The sequence below is a fragment of the Carya illinoinensis genome, chromosome 1 (genome assembly GCF_018687715.1).
Source record: "Carya illinoinensis cultivar Pawnee chromosome 1, C.illinoinensisPawnee_v1, whole genome shotgun sequence".
NCBI classification, from domain to species: domain Eukaryota; kingdom Viridiplantae; phylum Streptophyta; class Magnoliopsida; order Fagales; family Juglandaceae; genus Carya; species Carya illinoinensis.
The window spans coordinates 11,996,011-12,015,176 of NC_056752.1; the positions used below are offsets into that span (position 1 = coordinate 11,996,011).

The window sequence follows — 19,166 nt, forward strand, 5'->3', positions numbered from 1 at the left end:
TTTATTTAAATTTTAAATAATGGGAACGGACCACGTAAGCCACATGACGGGTGGAATAGGTTGGACCCGAAGCCATAGGACGCGTAGCTCGAGTCGTCGATGAACACGTGTGAGGCCGTGGTGACGTTGGAATAAATAAATGGACAGCGCGATTCCCGATGGGCCAGCTCAACAACCACCCATAACAATCTTTTCCCCGTATAGATACGGTGTACGTATACACCTCCTCTCCTATACGACACGTGTTTAGTGACGTGGATGTTGCCTTGGCGCTCCCTACCCCCTTCCTTCCTTTCTTCTTTCTCCTCCTCCTTCTTCTTCTTCTTCACCTTCTCCTTCTCTCACTCTTTTTTTTTCTCTTGTTTTAGAGAGCGAGAAAGTAGAGCCAAAATGCGGAGGTCGAGAAACTATGGTCAATCTTTTTCGTGATATTTACTCCCTTTTCTGTTGAAGTTTTTCTTCTTCTTCTTCTTCGCCGCCATTTCTTTGGTTTTAGGACGTGACGAGGTGGAGATATTTTGGGTCGATACAGTGGGAGGTACGTGTAATTTTGTGTTAGATATTTTTTTGAACTTTAGAGTTGGAGGAAAATGAAAATTTTGATTTGGAAATTCTCTCTCAATTTAAGGCCCTGCTTGTTTGTCGAGAAAATGGATGAAGTAAAGGAAAAGTTTTGTTTCCGTTTATTTTTAGGTGCCGCATGAAAGTGAAAAAAAGTATAATATGAAATTTGGGTTTTTCTTCAGTAGCCAGAAACTCCTGGAGACTTTCTGAATATAGAATTACGTGCTTAAGTTGAGGTTAGATTTTCGTTTGCCGGAACCAGACTTTAATGTTCCTATATATTTTCTTGTCGTTCATTTTCTTATAAATCAAAAAATGGATTAACTTAGATGGATCTCCATAATTTCTCTGCGATTCTACCGAAAACTTTGAATTTCCGTACTTCCTGTGTGGTAATTTCCTTGTTTTATGGTTTCAGTTTCCTTTTGAATGCATTTTTTCTTTCTCATGCTATCTCTACTAGCCGTAAGAGGAGAGAGAGGAGAGAGATTTGGGGAGAAAAAGAAGGAAAAGGATGATATGATACGAAGCCGTTTGATCATCGAAGTATTTGAGTAGAAAAATTCAGCTGCTTATTTGAAACGTTTTTTAATTTTTAATTTTTTTTTTTTTTAATTTTTATAAAATTTTTCATATTTCACCTTTTCCTTTCATATATTTGTATCGAGGGCTCTATCGTCAATTAGTTCCTAGATTATCCTCTTTAGATAGATTTGGCGATACTCCACGACTAAAGTCCAACTTCTGTCCATACCTGTCTTGTTATGGAGTGTGGGTGGTGGAGAAGACGATAATGACCCTCTACCTTATGGTCATTTTCCTTGCGTGGAACTTTTAGGTTCTTTTTTATTTTTATTTTTATTTTTATTTTTCTCCTTACTTTTTTCCTTTCTTTAATTATTTACTTATTCTTCAGTAGTAGATGATATTTTCGAGTTTGGTTGCTGTTGAAATTAACTTGGGGGCATAACGACTTTTGTTCCAACTATACTGCCACGGAAAATTGAAAAAAAAATCCCAAATCCCTCTTCGTTTATTTAATTGATGCTACAAGCTTTCTTTGAATCCTTGCAAAATTTCATTCCGTTGTTTACTTGCTATGCAAGCAGCGGACCATGCGTTTAGTAAATATGATATGAAATCCTCTGTATGTGGGTTCACTATCTAATACAACGGCTGTGGATTGATCGTATATTTTAAAGCTACATCACTCGATCTGAGATATTTGTCATTTATGCTATTCATCTTCCTGTACCCAAGTCAAATCGACTGTGGGAAGCTGGGTTTTGTCGTTGTCATGAGGGAACTAAGGAATAGCCTTGTCAAAGTGAATTTTATCTCACGCTTTCTGAAAGTGGGTTTCAATTTAAATCCTTCGGCGTAAGTGTAACTTTCATGGCTCGATCATGCTTTAGTTTAAGGTGAATATACTAGGCTTTAATAGGATGGCAAGACAACTTCCATTCAAGTTATGCCTCAAAAACCATGGTTGCATGAAAAAAGCAGAGGCAAGAACTAACATACTATTTCATATACTGAAATTTTATGCTTTCAGTACTAACGTGACAAGTAACCAGAATTTATGGTGGCTACTGCCTGGTGCTGTGGTAACTATTTCTACTTTCATTGAGAACAGTAGCTCAAGGTTTCCATTGTGTTGCATTAGCATGTTGCAGCTCTTATGTTCAATTTTTTATGACAAGATTATTGCATCAGTGGGGCATAGCATCGTTATACTACTCTGCAAAAGATTAACAGCAATGGTTTAGACCATAATAACTCTATTTAGAAGTTAAATCCTAATGTTCTTAGACTGATAAGTGGGTGCCTTGGGGATCTTCCCGATTACAGATTAACGTGATAACCATTAGTGCAACTAGGTGAGGTCTTGATCAGAGAAACGCAAAGGATTTTCTTACATATATCAAATCAAGATTTTGGAAGCGCTCCATGGGAAACAATGAAGATGGAAAGTCTTCCAAGTCTGAAAAGTCGTCTTCACCAGTAACACCGGTAAGTTGAGAAATGAAAATGTTCTTGTGGTCAAAACTGCAGTATTTAAGATGCTGAAAAGTAAAATTTTCTATCTATTTTTCAAGCTTTATGTGTCAATATTCTTGATGGAGAAAAAAATAAGGTAGTTATTTATGTAGATACTTCTAATTGTACTCTTTCGATCTAACTTTTGAAGGTTATGAATCCTCAGTCGGTTGTTCCTTTTTTTTGGCAGGATCAAGCTAATCAGACTAATCAGACCAATATTCATGTCTATCCTGATTGGGCAGCCATGCAGGTTATCTATTCTATGCCTGCACTTAAATCTACTGTTTTTCTAGGCATTGTTAGAACATGTTTCTTTAATGGCAGGTTCAATATATAATTTCTTCCAAGAAATAGTAATAGTAATTCAAACTAATGCCTTACATATTCAGGCATATTATGGTCCCAGGGTCACTCTTCCACCATATTACAACTCCACTGTGACCTCAGGTCATGCTCCTCACCCATATATGTGGGGCCCACCCCAGGTATTGGACAGAATCAAGGAGTCAAAAGTTTGTGTATTGTTTTCAATAATCATTCTAAAAGACGTTGTGTACTGAGGAATAAATTACAAACATTATTCTATGATGGTTTGCTAACTTATTTATTCTTCCAGCCCATGATGCCACCTTATGGGGCGCCTTATGCTGCAATCTACCCACATGGAGGGGTTTATGCACATCCTGCAGTTCCTCTTGTAAGTTGTTCATTCTATTTGTTCTTGGAGTTCAGGTTTTTTCTTATGACTTGGAATCCCACCATGGCAAGGCCCTTTGGTCCAAGGTTTACTCCCCGTGGGATGCATGATCTTACTCACCAGACCATGTATTAGTCTATTAGGTGAACTAGGGGAAGTTCTAGTAAAATCAAATTCAGGATGTGAGTCCAAGAAATTTGTTTGTAGATGGTTATAGCCCTCCTTGTGGGGCTTGCAATGTGAAGCTTTAATTTTAGGAATATCTGGCTATCTTCTCTGAGTTATCTTCGTGCAATGAAAATAATAACTTGTGTCTGGCAGACATCCTAGTTTGTAGTGGCTACCCTGTCTAGATGGACTGAATTATGCAAAGTTTCCAATTCTTTACAATTGGCCCCTCCCTGCATAATAATAGAACTTTAAAATAGTATGCAAAAGTGAGGAAAGCTCTCATGTACTCATGGATTTATTTATTTTTTAAACTAGGGATCCCATTCACACGGTCAAGGGGTTCCATTGTCGCCTGCTGTAAGTGAAGCTTTGGTGCTATGTTTTTCTTCTGAATTCTTGTAGTTCTATTTCTCTCTATTGTCAACCTATCATTATGGATTTTGAAATATGGCAGTAATTAAAAACAGAAAGTTGCATATTAGGTGGCCCTTAATTAATTTTAGATTTAATTATGGTGCAATGGAGCAGGCTGTAACTCCTTTGAGCATAGAAACTCCTACAAAGTCGGGAAATACAGATCGGGGTTTAATGAAGAAGTTGAAAGAGTTTGATGGACTTGCAATGTCAATAGGCAATGGTACTGCTGAGAGCACTGATGGTGGGGCTGAACATGGGCTGTCACAGAGGTTTGTTGAACCTTCTTCTGTTTCTGCCTTGTGATAAGCTTTATATTCTTTTGATTTGGTTTGCTTTGGTAGCTAGAACTATTCTCTCTCCTTCATCCTGTACAATGTAGATTTCACACATGCACAGTTCTTGTGGCCAGACTAACGTAGTTTCTTTGGCCACATGAACAGTTCAGAGACTGATGGTTCCAGCGATGGAAGTGATGGGAACACTGCCAGGGTGATTGTTTCACATCTTGCCTATAAGCATTTCTTGCAATACATTTGCACCATGTCGCATGTGTTGATTTGATTATTATACGTAAATCTATAATGATGAACACATTTGCAAATTTTGATTGTGGTCTTCATCTATCTTTATTTTCAGCCAAATCAAACCAGAAGGAAAAGAAGCCGTGATGGAACACCAACTGGTATTACACTGTTCTTTTCCAAGTATCAAACTTTGATAAACAATAGAGTGGGCCTGGTATTCAGTTGTGTAGGATTGCCCACTGTTTACATCGTGTGGATCATTCTTTGTTTTTTTTTTGAAGTGCTTTATCCCCTTCCTTCGAAAGTTGGAAGAATCTCTTATTCCCCCAAAACCCACATCCATAAGACTTCCTCCTAGGAAGAGAGAAGTACTCTAGGCCACCAGGCAGTTGGAACCTGTGTATCAATTAATGCAATGACCGGACCGACCTCTTTTTCTGTATTAGAGTTGCGCTATGACCTCTCAGGTGTCTTGAGGTTCTGCTCCACTTTATATCTAGAAGTAAGCATACAGTGACATATGACAAGTTGGCAGTCGCTCATTTTCCAAATTGAAGAAATTCTATTTTGCATTTCCTTATTGACGGTCTTGCTTCTAGGCTCTAGTTTCTTGAAGGCAAAGTATGTCAGCGTAGTGGATTCTAATTTGTTCTTGCTTCAAACATAGTGGATTCTAATTTGTTCTTGCTTCAAACATGGTAGACATGGTATCTTCCACTATCTAAAAGTTTTGGCACTTAATTACCATTTGTGAACATATTGATGACATGGAGGTGTGATCAGTTGTCATGTATATGAAAATGCTTGCTTGTGGACTAACTTTCTCCACTAAAGAAAGCAGCTGATCTATTGACTTGAATTCAGGTTTTGATATTTTTAGTTTACTGGATATGTATATGAACAGGCAGTGAAAGCAAGACTGAGATGCAAGCCAGTCATACTTCTGCCAAGGAGGTCAATGTAGCTCCCAACAAGACCTCTGGTGCAACTGTCACTCCTGGTAGTGCTTCGGGAAATTTGGTTGGAAGTGTTGTTTCTCCGGGCATGGCCACAGCATTAGAGCTCAGGAACACTGGTAATATAAATACCAAGACAACAACTACTAGTGTCCCACAGTCCTGTTCAGTATTGCCTTCTGAAGCATGGATGCCGGTATAGTCTATGAATTATGATAATTTATTTTTTCATTTTTATTATTCCAAATATTGCTGTTTTGTTTTGTTTATCCTCTGTTTTTTCCCTGGACGAAGGTGTCTAAAATCTTTTGAAAATCTGGAAATGTTTGTTTTATATTGTTCAGAATGAAAGAGAGCTGAAACGAGAGAGGAGGAAACAGTCTAATCGTGAATCAGCTAGAAGGTCTAGGATGAGGAAGCAGGTTTGGAAATCTGAGCCCTTTTACACTTTTAGAAGTTTCATATTGTCGGGTCTGAACCTCCTTTTAGGCTTTTAGCATGTACACGTTAACTGAGGTAATGTTTTGCAACACTCTTTACAGGCTGAGACTGAAGAACTTGCACGCAAAGTCGACTCCTTGACTGCTGAGAATACAGCAATAAAATCTGAAATAGGTCGATTGACAGAAAACTCAGATAAACTGAGGCTAGAAAATACTAAGTTAATGGTACATCCACGTGCAACCTCTATAGTTCCTACTTGCATCACAAGTTCTTTTTCATTTCTGTCTTTGCTCTTCTCCAGCTTGTAATTGGTTTTAATGTATACAGGAGAAACTGAAAAATGCTCAATTAGGACAGACAGAAGAAATCATTTTGAACCGAATTGAGGACAAGAGGGCCCTGCCTGTTAGTACAGAGAACCTGCTGTCAAGGGTTAATAATTCAGGTGCGGTTGATCGGAGCACTGAGGAAAAGAGTGACATGTACGAGAACAGCTCAAACTCTGGTGCCAAGCTGCATCAACTCTTGGACACAAGTCCAAGGGCCGATGCCGTGGCTGCTGGCTAACCCAAGGAGCCAGCATTACTGCAGTTCCCTTTTTTTTCCTCTTAATCATGTGGTTTTGGCAATATTACAAGCCCAGAATTACTGCTAACTGTGAGCAGAAGAATGAAACAAACATCTGAATAGGAATGGTACCCTTGAAAACGGAGACTAATTTTTTACTTGTAAGTTAGCCTTTTCATGTCAAAACTGATGTAATTTTATCAGCATTCAGAGTGCGTGGAAAGCCACTGAAGGTAATGTACATTGAAGTTTAGAAATATAGTTGGTGAAAGCATGCGAACGTTTCATATGTAGTAGTTGTGCAATTCTATTAACTAGTGATTTAGACCCTGTGGTATGTGAATGAGAAGGTTTCGGATGTCTTTTTATCATTTTCCCTGTTGAAGTGCCCGGCAAGCAGCAAGTAGGTAGAGCACGAGGGCTAAATATAGCCAGTTATTGGAACTTGCTTCATAATTTTGTATTGGTCATTCTGTGTTACGGCTAGGGGAGTAAAACTGGACCCGGGTCCAGATATATGGTTATAACTGGAATCGGGTTTTAAAAACCGAGCAGATAACTATTCGGATAAGCCCTGAAAAAATCCGAGTGATAATCGGATGTAAACCCGGATATTAACTGGATATCCTTATTATTATTATTATTTTTTTAAAAACTTTTAATAATGTTTTTATGATACTTCTTTTCTTAAATTCGGATACCATGTTTATTGTTTAATACCCAGATTAAAAAAATATATATATTTTAAACACTTTTTAGAAGTTGTTTTTTAAATCTTTTTAACAATTCAAATTTTAAATGCATTTTTTAAAAAAAATATTTTTATAGGCTTTTATGTTTTTTTTTTTTACAAAATAAATAATAATACATCAAAACACAATATATGCATATTACATAATTTGTTAAAATGAGATGAGATAATTTGTTACATGTAGTGAAATAATTTATGATATTAATAAATAATTTGATTCAATATGTTATATGGACTTTTGTGAGAGGAGAGATAAAAAATTAAATAAAAATATCATAAAATATTAAAATATGATTTTTGTATATTATTTTTATTTTAAAAAAATTAAATTATTTATGTATTTTTTTAATATAAGAGCCGGTTATGGATAACCGGATACAGTTTTATATTATCTGCCCGGCTTCAATTCGGGCGATTATTCACCTAAATTTTTGAGTTTCAAATTGAAAAAAAATCTGATCCAATTTCACACCCCTAGTTATGAACAACTAATCCAAATAGATATGAGCGTTCTTTCGTATTCTGACCTATTATTCTTATATATAAAAAAAAAAAGTAATAATAATTTGATATTTTTATTTGAAAGTAATTATTAAAGAGTCTCGAAGCACAGATATGTTCTACGTTATATTAATTTGAAGATACAATAAGAATCGCGACAACTCAATTGTTGGTTGTTGGTAGGACTGCTGCCTCTGAGGAGAGGAGACGGTCTTGCAGGTGTGAACTACGCACGTGACTCGACGGACGTGAAAACATCACATATAAATAGCTGTCTCCAAAGATGATAAATAGCTGGAAACCATCACATATAAATCATTACTTATCTCCTCCGAATTCTAATGTCTTCTTTCTTTTATTTTCGCAACAGGTTGACAAAATAAAGACCCTTTTTGCTTGCTGAGATATTGTAAAAATTAAAAAAAAATCTAATTGTTTGATTGGTTAGGAAGTCAGACTTTAATAAAAATAGTACTAATTTAAATTTTAAATATAAAAACAGCAGCATTAGTACGTAGATTGATATGCAAAATCATTTATACTTAACAAAACTCAATTAATTAGGATGACAAGGATGCTGTGAACGTGTTGTATCTTATCGTTTAATTGTTTCTCATGACAACCTGGCCTAAAACACAAAAGAATTCACAAAGCCATAAATTTTAGGAAAAGTAGTAGGAGAGAGGGCCTAAAAGAATTCACAAAGCTTTCATATATTGTCATGTCTGGCTTTGAATTTGATGTATAAACGAATGATTTTCTACGACTGAGTTCTAAACAAATGCTATATATTCTTAATGCAATGCCACCTAAATCCAAAGGCATCTCCCACCCTTATTTCCATGTACAAATTTAAGGGTGATGATTAGAAGTGAACCGAGAAGGTCTATTGTAATTTGTGCTAAAGCTTTTCCAAGTCAAGCCCACTCCAATTTGGTATGCAGGACCGATGAAGTCCGCGGTTCGTGCAGCCCACATAATAGCAGCATGTGGCTGTAAGTTTTTTAAAAGGGTGCTTTTCAACAACTCTACAACACACATCATATAAGAGAAAAATAATAAAAAATAAAAAATAAAAACAGGTGTATGGAGTAGGATTGTCAAGTAGAATTTTTTTTTTAAATATTATATAATAGACTTTAATCTCACTTTTAATAATTATGGTGATAATTTATATTTGTAGATCATGTCAAGTTATGAATATTAGATTATGAGTTTTGCTATATACAAGCATAGTCGCGCACTAATCTGTGTACCAATACTGATTTATTCATACTTAAAATTTAAATTAACACTGTTTTCAATAAAATTTACTTTTTGACCAATCACATCACATTAGTGCACAGATTAGTGCACAATTGTGCTTGCAACTATACTTTTCCTTAGATTATATTGATCAATTTGAACATAGCCTTTTTAATTAAACATATCAAACTCTAAAATCCTAACACTACTTATATAGATAATAGGTGATGGCCTGCTTAACCCGTTGAATAATGAACTTTTATTAAATTAACTTAAACACGACCTATTTAACCCATTCCAAATAAATGGGTTGACTTAAAGTGTATATTTATTTTGTAACTTAATTAATATAATTTCAGATATAATACAAAGATAACTATTTAAATCATTTACAATTATAAGATTCATGATAAAATATTTTATTATTAATATCCAAACCAATACTGTATAAAAAAATTAATATTTTCATAAAATAAAATAACATATTAAAGAAAAACGTTTAATAGTTTGAAAGCGTAGTCAAATACAAATATCAATATTACATCCCAATAACAAAAAATATATATATAAAACTAAAATTTTATAAAATCTGAAAATAAAATATTCTCATATTATAAGGGTAGATTGTAAGTTAATATTCTATTTAACCTATTTATTAATCATGTCTTATTAAATCAATCTATTTTTATAAAAAATCCATTTTATATCTGTTTTGACAAAAAAATCTATTTATATCAAATTTAAACTTGTTTATTATATAGGTCATCTATTATCATTCTTTAACTTTTACCTCATTAAATTCACATAACACTATTTACCACTATTAAATCAATTCTTAACATGTGTCTTTTTTTAAATCAACATTTAATGGTAATGATATGTTAAAAAAATAAAAATAAAAGAGTAATACTATTTATCATCTTAATTCTCATCATTATCTCATTATCCGATGATTAAAGATTATAATAAATAATTTTTAATTATTTAATATCAAATTATGAGATGATAAGATTATGTTGAAAAAATAGATAATAAATATAATTTTTCATATAAAAATAAAAAATGAGTATAATATATATAGGATAACGTATTGAAAAGGGGCTTTGCTACACGCAATCGGGAAATACAGTCGGCGTGCAGTCGGCTGTACGGAATGAATAAAAAAAATTATAAAAAAATTATTTTATATTCAGGGGGACCTACATGAATTATAAAAAGTTATAAAAATAATTTTTTCTTTTCATGTAGGTCCCATATTAATTTTTTTTTTACAGTCGACTGTATTTTCCGACTGCACAAATCATTTCTCATTGAAAAGTTTTGAAGTATTCGCACGTTGAAGGAACCGACCAACAGTACAAGTTTGACAGGCAGCCGGCTTTTGTCCCCAACGCATTTGATTAACCATTCCTTTCATCGGTGTCGTGAATAACTGCTGCATCTCCACGTGATTTCCAGCCCTCCTTTCGTTTTTGTTCAAGTACGTGCGTGATTTCCCAATAATTTCACTGAAAATGCCCATTTCCAAACTGAGACCAAACAAATGGTAGTTAAGTTCTCATGTGCTTTGAGCATGACTTGAGATCTCATTCTTCTTTTAATTCTTTATATATATATATATATATATATATATATATATTTTTTATATTCTCAGTACATGCACTTGACCCTTTTCTCTTTTTAGTGGATGAAGGTATCCATCCTTTACTTGAAGTTTGTATGACCCCACCAGCAGAATTTTCAGTTAAAATATTAATGCAAATTTATACATTTTATTTAGATTTTTTTTTACAATATTACTTTTGGCTAATTTTAAGTTGTGATATTTATTTTTGTGTCTATGTGTATATATATGTGTGTATGAGGATATGTGTGTATGACGATATGGGGAGTTTATTTTTTTAAAGAGAATGTTTAGAATTTGTCAATTTAAAACTGTATATATTATTACTCATTTCAAATATTGTATGGTATGAGTATACACTCCACATAGTGAATAATTTGAAAAAAAGAAAAGAGAGAATGTGAGAGAAGTGTTACAATCATAAAAAAATTCATAAAAATAAATCTATAAACTGATATGGTTTCATATGATACGTTACATTTACTTTATAATAAAAGTAGTTTTATAATCTAATATATCAACATCAGTTTGTAGAATTTCTTTTATAAAATTTTATTATGAATAGAGCATTTTTCTTTTTCTAAATAGCCTTTTCATGGTCAAATACTTTTGTTAGCTATTTTGGATTTATATAATATTGCTATCTTTTAATGTATGTGAAGTTATCATTATCTCGCTATAAGAAAAATGCTTAATTGATAATTTGGTATTAGTTTATTTACAATGAGAGTCGATGAATTTTTACTATCAATGAATTTTTATTGCAAAATAATCATTTTTTCACAAATACTTAGTCACAAATAAATATTTATTTTTATAGTGTACCTTTTTTCTTCTTTGCCAAAAAAAGCATGGCTCTTGCTATCCTGAAAAAAGCAAATTGATTTCGTGAAGTGTCTTCGTTTGTAGTAATTGTCACAAGTTTGAAAAGAGGGACTTTCAAAACGAATCTGATTGATGTTTGACGTATCTGTCGTGAAAGTGTGAAACCAATTAAGAATAGAAAAATATTTTAGTTAGAAAGTAATTATAAAAAAAACAATTCTTCTATATGCAACCGGATTTGCGGAACCGGTGCGACATCGGCTGACGTGGCGGCTGACGTGTACTGCCACGTCATCTAAAATTTAAATTTAAAAAAAAAAAAAAAAAAAAAAAAACAAACAAAGCAGAAAAATGAGAGGGAAATCGAAATAGAAGGATTTCAATGTGGCTGAAGCAGAGAGAAGAAAAAGGGCCGAACTTGCTGGAAAATCGCAACCTGAAAGTCGCCGGCGTTGGAGCCCACAGGCTGGTGAGGTCGCCGTCTGTCAGTTGTTAGCCCCATTTCCCTCCAGCCCCAACTTGAATTCAGTTCAACCCGCGACACTAGAAAGCTCGGTAAGTCAGAATGTTCTGGGTTGCAAATATGAATCTTTATTTTTTTTTTTTCTGCTGTATTCTTTCCGTGTAGATCCGTGTAGACAAACCTGGATCCTTATTTAGTCGAACCTGGATCCGTGTAGACGAACCTGGGTTTATCCGTGTAGACGAACCTAGGTTTATCCGTGTAGATCCTTATTTAGTCTTGCTTTTAGACAAACCTGGAGATCAGTCCGTAAGCTAGTAGAGAGTATAAAATAAGGAAAAGTTTATTCTGAGATTCAGTGCAGTTTTTTTTTTTTTTTTTTTTTTTTTTTTTTTTTTTTCTGTTGTATTCTTTCCTTTTTGAGAAACCTGATTTAGTCTTGCTATTTGGTTACTACATATTTTTTGGGCTGTAGTAAGGATGTTTACGGGTCTCCAGTTTTCGGGTGTTGATGAAAGTCCTGTTTCAGCTTACGGGAAAGAAATGATAATGCTTATTCCATTCAAAAAGTCTACATCTCTATTTTAATTTTTACAACTACAGCATACATGGATTTGGATGCCATAATAAATTTGGTTCTATGATTAAATTTAAAGTTTTTAATCAGCATGAAAATATGTTAATGGTAGTTGGTTGAATAAATTTTTGGATGAATGCATATTTGCTTCCCATTGTAGTATTAAACCGTGTGGCTTCAAGCCTCTTAACTATATCCAATGATGGTGAAAACAAATTTATAGCTATTTATTTATCTGTCTCATGAGCAATGCCTGAACTGGACGTCTAAGCAAAACAGATTTTCCCCTACATAAATTGCTTTATGAATTAAAATAGAACATGCCACTGATTATTTAGAGATCAAATTCCACGGTGAGTAGGATTAATATTTAGAGATTAAAGAGGGAAAAACAAGTGACAAGACATTTGAATGTTTGCTAGAAGAAGATTTTGACAACTTGGTAAACCTTTGCTATTGACAATTCATTTGCCTCCATCTTAGCATGGGAAACGGAAAAGAAGACATGTCTAATGCAGAGCCATCTAGCTCAAATCCCCCACCCGCGGTATGTTGTATTATGTAATTTATCGAAAACATTATTTGTTTAGTAGTTGATATTTTACTGTCAAAATTCATCAATAACTTATACAATAATATTTTAGGACATACCATCAACGTGTCCAAACATCCCGAATTACATGCACGGTTACTATGGACCAATGCCTGCGTGGTCACCGGCTTTTTTATCATATCCTGGTGCCAACCAATATCCAAGCAACCTACAGGTGGTGATATTATATCAAACATGTTTAATTTTAATATTTAGAGATTTTTAAAAGAGTTTAATTGCATTGTTTTTTTCTTTTTGCCAGCATGGTGGTTACCCATTTCAACATGGCATGGAAGACCCAGTATCTCGCATTAGTACAAGCTCCATTACAAGCAAGTTCGAAGGTATAGAGGATAATAGACCCGATGGTTGGGAAACCGAATCGCCATGTACATCCTCTAGAGTTGATGAATGTGTTGCAGATAGACCAGATGCACAGGATAATAGGCCCGATGGTGGGAAAACTGAAACCCCCACCACCAGTGCCGGAGCATCTGAGAAAGTGCAAATGGATGGTGATGATGTGCCAAAGTCCAAGATGGAGTTTAATTCGTTAGAAGATTTAATGAGTTATTATAAGGAATATGGTAAGAAATGTGGGTTTGGGGTGATGACAAAGAGGAGTGAGAGGGGAGAGGATGGGACTGTTAGATATGTCACACTTGCCTGTGCCCGTGGTGGGAAGGCTCGGAATCGGATTTTGAACGTTGCCAACCCTCGTCCGACAGGAAAGACAGAATGTAAGGCAAAGATTAATGCCTCAAAAACTGCTGACGGAAAGTTTCGGCTGAATACAGTTCACAATATCCATAATCACAACCTGAGCCCAAAGAAATCACGCTTCTTTCGATGTAATCGAGAAGTAAGTGAAACTGTAAAAAGAGTCCTTGATACAAATGATATGGCTGGGATTCGTATGAATAAGAGTTTCGGATCGCTTGTTGTTGGTGCGGGTGGATTTGAGAACCTCCCATTTTTGGAAAAGGATTGCCGTAACTACATCGACAAGGCACGACATCTACGACTGGGCGCAGGTGGTGCTGGGGCGCTGCAAGACTACTTTTTAAGAATGCAGTACAAAAATCCGGGGTTCTTTGCATTGATGGACCTGGATGATGATGGTAGGTTAAAGAATGTATTCTGGGCAGACCCCCGGAGTAGAGCTGCGTACCAATATTTCGGTGATGTGGTCACATTCGACACCACATACCTGACGAACCGATATGGGATGCCCTTTGCACCATTTGTTGGTGTAAACCACCATGGGCAATCAATTTTGTTGGGAGCTGGCTTGATTTCCTCAGAGGATACTGAGACCTTCGAGTGGTTATTCCGGACCTGGTTGGAGTGTATGGATGGTATAGCGCCGAAGGCTATTATCACTGATCAAGACAGAGCGATGAAAAATGCCATTTCAATTGTTTTCCCCGAAAGCCAACATCGATTTTGCCTTTGGCATATACTTAAGAAAGTCCCTGAAAAGCTTGGAAGCTATGGTTCCTACAAATCTGGATTGAAAACTACACTAATGAAATGTGTGTATGACACCCAAACTCGGGAAGAGTTTGAGAATTGTTGGGATCGGTTCATCACCACGTACAACTTGCATGAGAATGTGTGGTTGAAGAGTCTATACACTGAGCGTGAGTACTGGGTACCGGCATTTTTGAGAGATGTTTTTTGGGCTGGAATGAGTACAACTCAGCGGAGCGAGAGCATGAATGCCTTTTTTGATGGCTATGTTCATGCTAAGACAAACCTGAAAGAGTTTGTCGATCAATATGATAATGCCTTGAAAAAGAAAATTGAGAACGAAAATGTTGCGGACTTCCACTCATTTAATGTCACAATTCCCTGCATCTCTAGATCTCCAATTGAAAAGAGATATCAAGATTTGTACACCAATGGGAAGTTTAGGGAAGTTCAGCAACAACTTGCCCGCGTCATCGACTTGGACCCAGTTTTACTCAAGGTGGACGGTACAGTAAAGACCTTTGTAGTAGAGGATGAAGTTTGTCTCGAAGAGTTCACGAAGTTGGTTACACATTCAGTCCAGTTTAGTCAGGAAGATACAGGTGCTGCAAAGTGTTCTTGTGGTTTATTTGAAATGAGGGGGATAGTGTGCCGGCACATCTTCGCTGTTTTCAAATGTAACGGGGTTAAATCATTGCCAGATAGGTACATTTTGGATCGATGGAGGAAGGACATCAAAAGAAGATACATGTTAATCCATAGCAACTACGACACAGTACATCAACGGGAGGATTCTATTGCTTATTCTAGTCTTTTGAACATCTGTTATAAGATGATTACTCATGCTGCGGGTTCGAGAGAACATACTTTGGATGCAACTAATAAGTTGCATGCAATGATTGACCTCTATTCTGGGAATTTGGATCCCACAGCACATGCAAGTGATACCGCAAATGTTACAGCAACTGTTGGTTCTTCAAAACAAGTTCTCAGTCCACATATTGTCAGAGGGAAAGGGAGACCCCCATCTTTGAGGAGAGCATCTAGGATGGAGAGAGACTTGCGAAAAGTTAAAGAGAAGACCAAGCGAGCACAGGGAAAGGGAAAACGCAAGCAGGTGCTGATCCTCTATTTGATTTCTACCTTGTTGATGCTTAATTTTTGTCCTTACTACCTGAAAAATTTTATATCTTATTTTCAGCGAGACGGAGAAGATATATCAGTCGTAGACGTCCGCAAGAATTTATTTGGTGTCGTGCAAGTAATATATTCCATTTAAATTTATATTTGAATTATAAGTTATATTTGAAATTCTGTTTGAACATCGTATTAAGCATTGTTTTAAATTTTGCCTGTGCCGTATAATCAGACTGAGCTTGAAAGCATACCAGCTGCTGACCCCGTAGGTGCCCAACCCGAAGAAAGACTAATGCAAAGCCAAGAAAGTGTACGTGAATCCTAACTTGTGGTATGGATGATAATTTTAATACTAAGTTTGACATCATATGGTGTTCATGAATTTTATTGGTCTACAGATGCAATTTGGGTTGGTTGGATCACAACCGCTAGAGGCTATATTGGATGGTTCACAACCACGGGAATGATTCAAATGATTGTCGTGGGTATGCCTTTCCGTGGTTAAACATGTTTAGGGTGTTTTATGTAACAGTTTTAAAGATTAGGGTGTTCTTTGTGGGTTTTAATGAAGGATTTGGCACCAGGCTTAATTCATTTATTTTCCCTGTAGGTTGATCCCGTGGTGTACCAGCTTATATCAAATGTTAATGATGAGTTGGCCTACCAATATTTAAGTCACACAGATGTGAATATTAATCTTGTTGTTGGTGGTATTTTGGGAATATTTATACTTGTTGGTGTAAACATTTAATTTTGCCTTTGAGGATGAGGGGGGAATATTAAAGCAAGTTATTTAATATTGAGGTGGTGAAAATTTTCACCGGCTATTAAGCATCTATTGTGTATTATAACAGCATGTTAAATTCTGGCAATATGACGGTACAGGACGGTACTATGTTGTTGGTGAATTCTGGCAATATGAAAATGGTTTATTTGAAATTGGTGGGTAGGTGGTGACAATTGGAGATGGATGCATGAATCATATGTGGGATTTTATGGCGTTAAATCATTACCAGAATTCTGTTTGATTGAGTCGGTTCTGTTTGAACTTGTCAAAATCATCAAAGTTTTGGTCTATACGGTACTCAGGTTGGATTGGCAACCTGGCCAACGAGAGGCCTCTTTTTTAAATCATCAATATCATTGCAGGGTACACCATTTGTTGGTGTAAAAATACTGATTATTTCGAGTTGCATGCAGCGGGAACAAGTTGCCTGTGCACGTTTTCCCTGTGCCGTATAGATGTTGATTTTAGACTTCAACTTCTGAAAGCACAATTCAGTTTATGCCTGAATTCTAAACATCCAGCAAGCAAAATTCTAATACAAGAGCCTTAATAACAGAATTCAAGTCCCTAACTTGAATTGTACCATACATCAATACAAAAATCATCAATAACAGAATTCAGTTCCCATACATTAAAACAGCATTAAGTAATCAGTTTATAACAGAATTCTAAACATACAACAATAACAGTATTCAGTTCCCATACATGTTAATACAAGAGCCATAGTCCAATACAAATTAAAAGTACCACTAATGCAATCCCACATAAATGTTTTCCCAGTTTGTGCTCCCTCTTCATATCAGGTTCTTGTGTCTGCCGCAGCAACTCCTTCTCAAGGTGATCCACCATTCTACGCAGGTCATTCTCCCTTTTTTCGAGGAGGTCGACTATTTTTGAGAGATCTTTCTCCCTCTGTAACAGGTCATTGATTCTTTCTTGAAGCTGGAGCTCAGTCACTTGGTGATGATCTGCCCACTGGAAAAACTTGCAGAAGGGTAATCCCTGAGCATTTGTCACACAAATTAGTTAATGAACACTGAAATAAATGTTAACAGAAAGGAAACTACACTAATTACCTCTGTGTTGTACTTTGGACACCCTAAGAATGGCCGGCCAGGATTTTTTGCTGTAGTTGAAAATTTCAGTGTGGCTTTCACCCCACAGCAGCACAATGGTTGCCCCGTGGTACGTTTAGCAAAAGATGAAGAAGACATGGATGAGGACGATGACATTTCTAAGATGAACCAAAGAAGAGAAAGCAAAAACTAATTTCCCACAATTAGTTAGTAATATATATTTGTATTCAGAAGATAAAATATTAGTGCTCAAAATCCAAAACTAATTCATCACAATTATTTGGTAAGAAAACAGTGTATAGTTGGTAACAAAACAATATATTGCTATTATTTTGTAACAAAACAGTGTCTCCCACGGAACGAGCTGGGTTTGAACATGACAAATGATTCCAGGATTCCCAGCTCATTTGACACTTGACAAATCAATGGCAGTACATTAAATATTTAGTGAAAAATATCATCATTAAAAAATAACTATTCAAAAAGAAATGTATATAAATTGCTTAATCATTCATAATGATCCCACACCTAGTTTTTCAAAACATGACCTGTCATCTCATTTATAGCTACAAATTGAGTTATGGATTGAAAAACTAGTAGTATTACTTCAAATATTGAATAAATTTTTATTAAACAGTAGGGTCTAGAGATCAAAGTAGATATTGACCAAATATTGCCTTTGGTTGTATCGACGCAATCAAAGTAGATATTTAGAGATCAAAGTGTTTGTGTGGAATTGACCATGAATTGTGGTTAGGCATGTCAAATTTGGGTTAGGCCGATTAACTTGGATCAGTTTATTGTCAATTCATAAATACTTTCGATTTTAATGACCTAATACTAACCCAACATGACACAACCCGATTGTAAGCAACCTTAACTATCATTGATTAATTACTACAAACCCATCTCCATCTACACATTCAGTTCCCATACACTAATTTCACAATGTTGTGAAATTATTAGAACTTAGAGGAGGAATAATACAAAAAAGGCCCTGTCAACCACAAATTAATACACATTTTCAACAAAAAGGACCTTTCAACCACTAATTCATATACATTTTCAATAAATGAAGCAGAAGACATTCACTTGTTATAAAATAAGGAAAAGTCTACAATGGAGTGTCAAACGGGCATATCAAATTCATGGACCTATTATTATAACAATAACAGCCAAAAATAATAACAATGACACATGACCAAGTATGTATAGCATGAGAATGTTGGAAAAAAACCAAAACACATCAAAAGGAGAAATCTAACCTGATTTGAAACTCGGTCTTAGGGTTAGATTTTTTGTCGGTGTTAGGGTTAGAGTTTGGGTGAAATGTGGGCTTCACATTTCAGATCTAGTGGAGAAGAGGACAGATCTAGTGATTCGGGTTTGTGGTTCGTGGGTCTTCGGTACGAGATGGGAAACGTGGGTTTGTGGGTCATGGGTTTGAGTGGAAGACGAAACCCGATATGAACGGGGACTGCTTTCTGACCGGGCTTTAGATATCAGATCTGGTGGAGAAGATGACAGTGCTTACAGGCTCTGGTTCGTGGGTTCAAAACGGGTTTGTGATTCGTGGATCTTCAAAACCACATGTGAAGCTTTGGGTTTGTGGGTCTACCGAGGAGAAGACGAAGAAGAAACTGCCGGCGACAAGACGAAGAAGAAAGTGCGCTGCCGGCGACTGGGATGGAAGGACAAAGACCAATGGAACGGGCTCTTCAAAACCCAAAGT

At 35.7% G+C, this 19,166-nt stretch overlaps 3 protein-coding genes across 7 annotated transcripts; 2 read left to right on the plus strand and 1 right to left on the minus strand.

Moving 5' to 3' along the window:
* Window positions 1-315: 315 nt before the first annotated feature.
* On the plus strand, window positions 316-6,754 carry LOC122310791 (common plant regulatory factor 1-like). 5 transcript variants are annotated; one of them, XM_043124936.1, is made up of 13 exons: window positions 317-538; window positions 2,416-2,577; window positions 2,756-2,857; window positions 2,997-3,092; window positions 3,224-3,304; window positions 3,791-3,832; window positions 4,004-4,161; window positions 4,333-4,381; window positions 4,529-4,574; window positions 5,321-5,568; window positions 5,717-5,794; window positions 5,915-6,040; window positions 6,144-6,754. In XM_043124936.1, exons 2-13 carry the CDS (start codon window positions 2,515-2,517, stop codon window positions 6,381-6,383), a joined length of 1,329 nt encoding a protein of 442 aa, XP_042980870.1. In that variant the 5' UTR covers window positions 317-538; window positions 2,416-2,514; the 3' UTR covers window positions 6,384-6,754. The 5 variants fall into 5 exon arrangements, with proteins under 5 accessions (XP_042980898.1, XP_042980870.1, XP_042980883.1 ...); XM_043124949.1 differs by having other exon boundaries at window positions 2,445-2,577; XM_043124955.1 differs by having other exon boundaries at window positions 319-538; window positions 2,795-2,857.
* A 4,957-nt stretch (window positions 6,755-11,711) lies between these two features.
* On the plus strand, window positions 11,712-15,481 carry LOC122307089 (protein FAR1-RELATED SEQUENCE 9-like). Its single transcript, XM_043119749.1, has 6 exons — window positions 11,712-11,798; window positions 11,958-12,097; window positions 12,853-12,916; window positions 13,224-14,615; window positions 14,715-15,401; window positions 15,443-15,481. Exons 1-6 carry the CDS (start codon window positions 11,712-11,714, stop codon window positions 15,479-15,481), a joined length of 2,409 nt encoding a protein of 802 aa, XP_042975683.1.
* Window positions 15,482-16,962: 1,481 nt separating this feature from the next.
* LOC122301798 lies at window positions 16,963-18,386 on the minus strand. Its single transcript, XM_043113177.1, has 2 exons — window positions 17,435-18,386; window positions 16,963-17,360 (listed from the first exon to the last, which is right to left on the minus strand). Exons 1-2 carry the CDS (start codon window positions 17,588-17,590, stop codon window positions 17,067-17,069), a joined length of 450 nt encoding a protein of 149 aa, XP_042969111.1. The 5' UTR covers window positions 17,591-18,386; the 3' UTR covers window positions 16,963-17,066.
* Window positions 18,387-19,166: the final 780 nt, after the last annotated feature.

Coding starts and splice junctions, on each gene's coding strand:
- LOC122301798 (XM_043113177.1), bottom strand. CDS start 17,590: ATGTCATCGTCCTCATCCATGTCTTCTTCATCTTTTGCTAAACGTACC. Junction 17,361..17,434: donor GTCCAAAGTACAACACAGAG/GTAATTAGTGTA, acceptor ACAAATGCTCAG/GGATTACCCTTCTGCAAGTT.
- LOC122310791 (XM_043124936.1), top strand. CDS start 2,515: ATGGGAAACAATGAAGATGGAAAGTCTTCCAAGTCTGAAAAGTCGTCT. Junction 2,858..2,996: donor CTGATTGGGCAGCCATGCAG/GTTATCTATTCT, acceptor TTACATATTCAG/GCATATTATGGTCCCAGGGT. Junction 3,093..3,223: donor ATATGTGGGGCCCACCCCAG/GTATTGGACAGA, acceptor TTATTCTTCCAG/CCCATGATGCCACCTTATGG.
- LOC122307089 (XM_043119749.1), top strand. CDS start 11,712: ATGTGGCTGAAGCAGAGAGAAGAAAAAGGGCCGAACTTGCTGGAAAAT. Junction 11,799..11,957: donor GCGTTGGAGCCCACAGGCTG/GTGAGGTCGCCG, acceptor CTTTCCGTGTAG/ATCCGTGTAGACAAACCTGG. Junction 12,098..12,852: donor TTAGACAAACCTGGAGATCA/GTCCGTAAGCTA, acceptor CCTCCATCTTAG/CATGGGAAACGGAAAAGAAG.